This window comes from Pecten maximus, chromosome 2, assembly GCF_902652985.1.
Source record: "Pecten maximus chromosome 2, xPecMax1.1, whole genome shotgun sequence".
NCBI classification, from domain to species: domain Eukaryota; kingdom Metazoa; phylum Mollusca; class Bivalvia; order Pectinida; family Pectinidae; genus Pecten; species Pecten maximus.
In genome coordinates, this window is record NC_047016.1 from 14440010 (window position 1) to 14448172 (window position 8163).

General features: G+C 38.1%; 1 protein-coding gene across 1 annotated transcript; it reads left to right on the forward strand.

Annotated features, from left to right (window-relative positions):
* Window positions 1-2225: 2225 nt before the first annotated feature.
* LOC117341736 (G-protein coupled receptor daf-37-like) lies at window positions 2226-3338 on the forward strand. The gene has a single exon (XM_033903602.1). It carries the CDS (start codon window positions 2226-2228, stop codon window positions 3336-3338), a length of 1113 nt encoding a protein of 370 aa, XP_033759493.1.
* The last annotated feature ends 4825 nt before the right edge of the window (window positions 3339-8163 follow it).

An 8163-nucleotide genomic window follows, 5' to 3' on the forward strand; every position in this document is an offset into this window, starting at 1 on the left:
GATGATGGTTTTAACTGTCGAAATTCAAAATGGCCGCCTGTCGATAATCTTGTTCCTTTACAATCAGTCTCAAAATTAAACATGCACAACCTGGGACCAAAAGGGATCTACACATGTTTGAGAGAAATCCTTGTGTACTTTTCAAGAAAGAGCGATACTAAGGAATTGATTTCGGACGGACGTCCTGTCGTCAGTGATAATTTACCTGTCGTCAGTGATAATATACCTGTCGTCAGTGATAATTTACCTGTCGTCAGTGATAATTTACCTGTCGTCAATGATAATTTACCTGTCGTCAGTGTTAGTTTTCCTTTCGTCAGTGTTAGTTTACCTGTCGTCAGTGTTAGTTTACCTGTCGTCAGTGATAATATACCTGTCGTCAGTGATAATATACCTGTCGTCAGTGATAATTTACCTGTCGTCAGTGTTAGTTTTCCTTTCGTCAGTGTTAGTTTACCTGTCGTCAGTGTTAGTTTACCTATCGTCAGTGTTAGTTTACCTGTCGTCAGTGATAGTTTACCTGTCGTCAGTGATAGTTTACCTGTCGTCAGTGTCAGTTTACCTATCGTCAGTGATAGTTTACCTGTCGTCAGTGTTAGTTTAACTGTCGTCAGTGATAGTTTACCTGTCGTCAGTGATACTTTACCTGTCGTCGGTGTTAGTTTACCTATCGTCAGTGCTAGTTTACCTATCGTCAGTGATAGTTTACCTGTCGTCAGTGTTAGTTTACCTATCGTCAGTGTTAGTTTACCTATCGTCAGTATTAGTTTACCTATCGTAAGTGTTAGTTTACCTATCGTCAGTATTAGTTTACCTATCGTCACTGTTAGTTTACCTATCGTCAGGGATAGTTTACCTGTCGTCAGTGTTAGTTTACCTATCGTCAGTGATAGTTTACCTGTCGTCAGTGTTAGTTTACCTATCGTCAGTGATAGTTTACCTGTCGTCATTGTCAGTTTACCTATCGTCAGTGATAGTTTACCTATCGTCAGTGCTAGTTTACCTATCGTCAGTGATAGTTTACCTGTCGTCAGTGTTAGTTTACCTATCGTCCGTGATAGTTTACCTGTCGTCAGTGTCAGTTTACCTATCGTCAGTGATAGTTTACCTATCGTCAGTTTTAGTTTACCCATCGTCAGTGATAGTTTACCTATCGTCAGTATTAGTTTACCTGTCGTCAGTATTAGTTTACCTATCGACAGTTTTAGTTTACCTATCGTCAGTGTTAGTTTACCTTTCATCAGTGATAGTTTACCTATCGTCAGTGTCAGTTTACCTATCGTCAGTGTTAGTTTATCTGTCGTCAGTGTTAGTTTACCTATCGACAGTTTTAGTTTACCTATCGTCAGTGTTAGTTTACCTATCGTCAGTGTTAAGTTTACCTGTCGTCAGTGTTAGTTTACCTATCGTCAGTGTTAGTTTACCTGTCGTCAGTGTTAGTTTACCTATCGTCAGTGTTAGTTTACATGTCGTCAGTGTTAGTTTACCTATCGTCAGTGTCAGTTTATCTATCGTCAGTGATAGTTTATCTATCGTCAGTGATAGTTTACCTATCGTCATTGTCAGTTTACCTATCGTCAGTGTCAGTTTACCTGTCGTCAGTGTTAGTTTACCTATCGTCAGTGTTAGTTTACCTGTCGTCAGTGTTAGTTTACCTATCGTCAGTGATAGTTTATCTATCGTCATTGTCGGTTTACCTATCGTCATTGTCAGTTTACCTATCGTCAGTGTCAGTTTACCTGTCGTCAGTGATAGTTTACCTACAAATGTATCGTCATTGTCAGTTTACCTATCGTCAGTGTCAGTTTACCTGTCGTCAGTGTTAGTTTACCTATCGTCAGTGAAGTTTACCTGTCGTCACTGTTACTTTAACTATTGTCAGTTTTAGACTACCCGTTATTATATGTATAACATGGATATCCACATCTAAACCTATATAAGGCGTTTCCTCGAAAATAAATAAATCATCATTCCTAAAAGCTCGTAGAAACGTCTATTGGCGAAGATTTATTGGAAATAAACTGAAATAGTTGACAATGACCGAAGTTTTCAATAAACTAATGAATGGTCAACAATTCATCATGCTGGCACAAATCATCGACATGACACCGCCAAAGTCCAGGACGACTTATCATCTACATGATCTAGAGTATATATGATGACTGTTTTGGGCACGCTGTAATCCATTCATGCCTAATACGACCGTTGATACAGACATCAGCGCAATGAATGCATCACTTAACCTCAATATTTCTGTAAACGGCAGCAATGGAACTGAGAACAATGGCGCAAGCACAAGTCATATAGCAGAAAGCAAATTTGTTTTATATGGAATAATTTTCCCGGTCATTGTGACATTCGGATACCTGGGAAACATACTGACGGCCATTGTACTCTGGAAAAAGGAAATGGCGTCCACGAATAATATTCTTCTCCGTGCGCTGGTCCTCTCAGATATCGCAATGATAACCACGGGACTCGTTGCTCTATCTTGTCCTATGCTGCTAACGAAAGCTTTAGACTTTGATCTTGTCGTTAATGTGCTAAACAGTTTAGCATTTTCTACCATCAATTACTTGATGATGACGTCACAGCAGTTTAATGTATACGTTCTTGTGTCCATCTCCGTAGAGCGGTATATTGCTGTTTGTCATCCACTAAGTTATGCGAATTACAAAAGTCGAGGAAGAACCATTGCTCTCCTATGTGGAATTATCTGTTGTTCTGTGGTTTACAATATTCCTCGTTTATTAGCAACAACAGTCGACCCCACTACCTGTATTAACGCTAACTCCTCTTTTACCTGCTATGAAATAGTGTACACAGAGTTCGGGGAAGGTTATTTCTACCAGGAGGTTTACTCGGTATGGATATATGGCGCCACCTACTTTGTCATTCCTCTCGCTGTGCTGTTAATAATGAACATTTTTATCATAAAGGAACTTACAAAGATGAGGAACATACGTCGGAACCTGGGTGTAGTGAATTCATCCAACGCTCAAAAAGATAGCATCTCTCAAAGTCTGGTTATCATAATGTCAGTGTTCGGTGTGGTCCAAACTCTTGGATTTTTCAACCAGTTCCCGAACTTGATGTCTGACGGTATCGATAAAGACCACTACAGAATGATTGTCAATACACTGTATGCAATTAATTCTAGCATTAATATCTTGATTTATGTGGCAGTGGGGAAGAAGTTCCGGAGGAATGTCACTGAGTTTTTCAAAGAATGTTTTCACTGTCCTTCCGTTGTTGCTTCTTCTGGGCAATATCAAGTACACGCAACAGGGGTTAACAACATCCGAGTTTCAGTGCTGCCAGGTAATTCCAAACTTTGAGAGTTAACAAATTCCAAACTCTGAGAATTAACCAATTCAAAACTTTTAGAATTAACCAGTTCAAAACTTTGAGAATTAACCAGTTCAAAACTTTGAGAATTAACCAATTCAAAACTTTGAGGATTAACAAATTCAAACTTTCAGAGTTAACACAAAAGGTGCGTGCTTTATGAAATCATGTTTTTTTTTATTTAACACAACAGATGTGCGCTTTATGGAATCAAAACTTTAAGAGTTAACATAACAAGTGAGTGTTTTATTGAATCAATTTGTTTTTAATTTAACATATCAGGTGCGTACTTTATAGAATCAAAACTTTGAGTGTTCACTTTTTTTACTATTGTAAGAACAAAATAACACTGCCAAAATCAATAGATTTTTTATCGATGCTTAACCATTGGTCTAGAAAATATTTTATAGTATGAAAAGCAAATACATCAATAAAATTGAACCAAACAATAAGGATTCGGAAACAAGTACGGGGAACTTATACCAACCCGACAAACAGGATAATGACAATTATATACCCGTGTATCATTTACTTATGTTTCCTGAACATTAACATTCAATTTCATAAAGGCACCTAAGTGATTATGATATACTATGAGAAATTGAACTTGTGTATTCTAAACATTATATACAAGTGTTATTTAACATTCAATTTCATAAAGTGACTTGAACTTGCAGGGATTACGATAACCATATACTCGTGTTAAAGGAAGAGACAATTATATAGACTAGTGTGTTTTTGTAATAATAAGATTGAACTATTTATTACGTGAATAATTTCGTATGTGAAGACTGCATATATGAGAACCACCGATATATCATACTCAGTTACTGGTGATATTGTGAACGTTATCCGTGATTTCTCGGATTATACTGATTTGTGCTTTATTATTCAATCAGTTTCATGATCATACATGATTTGTTTTACTTGAACTATTAAAATGTCATTTAAAGTAAAAACAAAAAACAAACAAAAACGACAAACAGTGCTATGACATTGGTGGATAATGTAACATACTGAACAAGTACACGGTATGACGGCAGTGTACGATATAACATACTGAACAAGTACACGGTAGGTATGACGGCAGTGTACGATATAAAATACTGAACAAGTACATGGTATGACGGCAATGTACGGTATAACATACTGAACAAGTACACGGTATGACGGCAGTGTACGATATAACATACTTAACAAGTACACGGTATGGCGACAGTGTATGGTATAACATACTGAACAAGTACACGGTATGACGGCAATGTACGGTATAAAATACTGAACAAGTACACGGTATGACGGCAATGTACGGTATAACATACTGAACAAGTACATGGTATGACGGCAGTGTACGATATAACATACTGAACAAGTACATGGTATGACGGCAGTGTACGATATAACCTACTGAACAAGTACACGGTATGACGGCAGTGTACGATATAACCTACTGAACAAGTACACGGTATGACGGCAGTGTACGGTATAACCTACTGAACAAGTACATGGTATGACGGCAGTGTAAGATATAACATACTGAACAAGTACATGGTATGACGGCAGTGTACGATATAACATACTGAACAAGTACACGGTATGCCGGCAGTGTACGGTATAACATACTGGACAAGTACATGGTATGACGGCAGTGTACGATATAACCTACTGAACAAGTACACGGTATGACGGCAGTGTACGATATAACCTACTGAACAAGTACACGGTATGACGGCAGTGTACGATATAACATACTGAACAAGTACACGGTATGACGGCAGTGTACGATATAACATACTGAACAAGTACACGGTATGACGGCAGTGTACGATATAACCTACTGAACAAGTACACGGTATGACGGCAGTGTACGATATAGCATACTGAACAAGTACACGGTATGACGGCAGTGTACGATATAACATACTGAACAAGTACACGGTATGACGGCAATGTACGATATAACATACTGAACAAGTACACGGTATGACGGCAATGTACGATATAACATACTGAACAAGTACACGGTATGACGGCAGTGTACGATATAACCTACTGAACAAGTACACGGTATGACGGCAGTGTACGATATAACCTACTGAACAAGTACACGGTATGACGGCAGTGTACGATATAACATACTGAACAAGTACACGGTATGACGGCAGTGTACGATATAACATACTGAACAAGTACACGGTATGACGGCAGTGTACGATATAACATACTGAACAAGTACACGGTATGACGGCAGTGTGCGATATAACATACTGAACAAGTACACGTTATGACGGCAATGTACGATATAACATACTGAACAAGTACACGGTATGACGGCAGTGTAGGATATAACATACTGGACAAGTACACGGTATGACGGCAGTGTACAATATAACTTACTGGACAAGTACACGGTATGACAGCAGTGTAGGATATAACATACTGAACAAGCACATGGTATGACGGCAGTGTGCGATATAACATACTGAACAAGTACATGGTATGACGGCAGTGTACGATATAACATATTGAACAAGTACATGGTATGACGGCAGTGTACGATATAACATACTGAACAAGTACACGGTATGACGGCAGTGTACGGTATAACATACGGAACAAGTACACGGTATGACGGCAGTGTACGATATAGCATACTGGACAAGTACACAGTATGACAGCAGTGTACGATATAGCATACTGAACAAGTACACGGTATGACGGCAGTGTACGGTATAACATACTGAACAAGTACACGGTATGACGGCAGTGTACGATATAGCATACTGGACAAGTACACGGTATGATAGCAGTGTACGATATAGCATACTGAACAAGTACACGGTATGACGGCAGTGTACGGTATAACATACTGAACAAGTACACGGTATGACGGCAGTGTACGATATAACATACTGAACAAGTACACGGTATGACGACAGTGTACGGTATAACATACTGAACAAGTACACGGTATGACGGCAGTGTACGATATAACATACTGAACAAGTACACGGTATGACGGCAGTGTAGGATATAACATACTGAACAAGTACACGGTATGACGGCAGTGTACGGTATAACATACTGAACAAGTACACGGTATGACGGCAGTGTACGGTATAACATACTGAACAAGTACACGGTATGACGGCAGTGTACAATATAACATACCATAATAATATACCATATTCTTTGAGGAGTTCTGATCAACACAAAAATCATAATCTTATTTTTTTATTAACAAGAAACATAATACTATATATTATATAACAGTTTTGAAAATAAACATTACCACATCTGCTGGTAAATACCAGTGTTTTCCATGATTTTTTGAAGTGTCAGCTTCAAAATGATTGAAACATGATTATTAAAGTGTAACATGGATTGAATAAGTTTGTTTCTCAGAAACATGTCCATTATTGTATATACTGATAGCATGCACAGAGAAAATCATGTCAAGCTTTCTGCACACCCATCTTGTCATGTTTGTAAGTGTAATTTTCATAAACATTTGCATCTTTTAATTCCTCCATCTTATTCGTAGGCAGTTTTACTTCTTTCCAATAGGCTGTTTCACGCCCGATTGCCTGAGGCATTAGATATCACATTGACTGTTTTGGGCCCGAAGTTTTATGTTTTCTGAATGCTGCTTGATTAATTATTTAACTGAATGCGAAATTTTCAGCTGTCTAATTAGCTGTCATGTTTGCAGCTGTCTGATTGGTTGGAAAGTTTACAACTGTCCTATTGGCTGCCAAATTGTCAGCTTCTCATTGGCTGCAAAATTTTCATTAGTGTGATAGACTGCCAAACTGTCAGCTATCTAATTGACTGTTACACTTGAAACTACGTGACATTTTCACTTGTCTGATTGGATATCTTTTTCTTTTGTCTGATTGGTTGCCAAGTTTTCAGCTCTCTGATTGGCTGCTACACTTCCAATTGTCTCTCCCGATGTAACACTTTCTGCTGTCTGATTGACTGGTTCATTATCAGCTCCTCCGATGACAGAATGTTGATCAGTTGGTAATGGCTGGTTTTCACTGGAACTTACCAGTGGTGAGAAAGATAAAGTATTGGAATTGATGAGCAGAGTGACTGGGAAAACACCTACAATCAAAAGAGTAAAAATAGTACGTAAAAACATACATTTAAACAAATTACTCAAAAGGCAATTAACAATCAGAGTAACATAAACACTGAAACATTTTTATCAATATTCACATTGATAACATGGTAAACATTTTGTCACAATATGATGCCACAGTAATGAAAGTTGAGCCAATATCTGTACACACTATTGGTACAGGTTGTAATATGAAAATTGGAGTGATATTTTTAAAATTTAATTGTAAAGATTCTGTAGCTTTGGTCTTAAGATTAACCTTCTCTTTATAGGTATCAAGAGAAATGTCCGAAATAACTGGGTAAAAAATCATATATTTACTGGTAGTCAGCCATGCATAGAATTTTCATGAAAGTGGTAAAAGCCAGGAAACTATGTACAAGAAAAATACTAAATATCCCCATACAATATCTTAGTAATACATTAATTTTAACTATATACAATACCTTCCTGGTGGGGAAGTCCTGTGGCCAACTGAGAAGAACTTTGGGCCAGCTGTTCTACAGGAATCGCAAACAATACATGACCTTCAAGACCAGGATGTTTAAATGGCACTGTTACATTAGAGGGAGAGCCTTTTGGTATGGATGAACCAGCTGCGATGGGTCCACCAATCACAGGAACCTCACCAGTTACTACAGGGTTGGACTGGATGTGTACAGGATCTGTTCTCTGGGAAGATGGGCTGC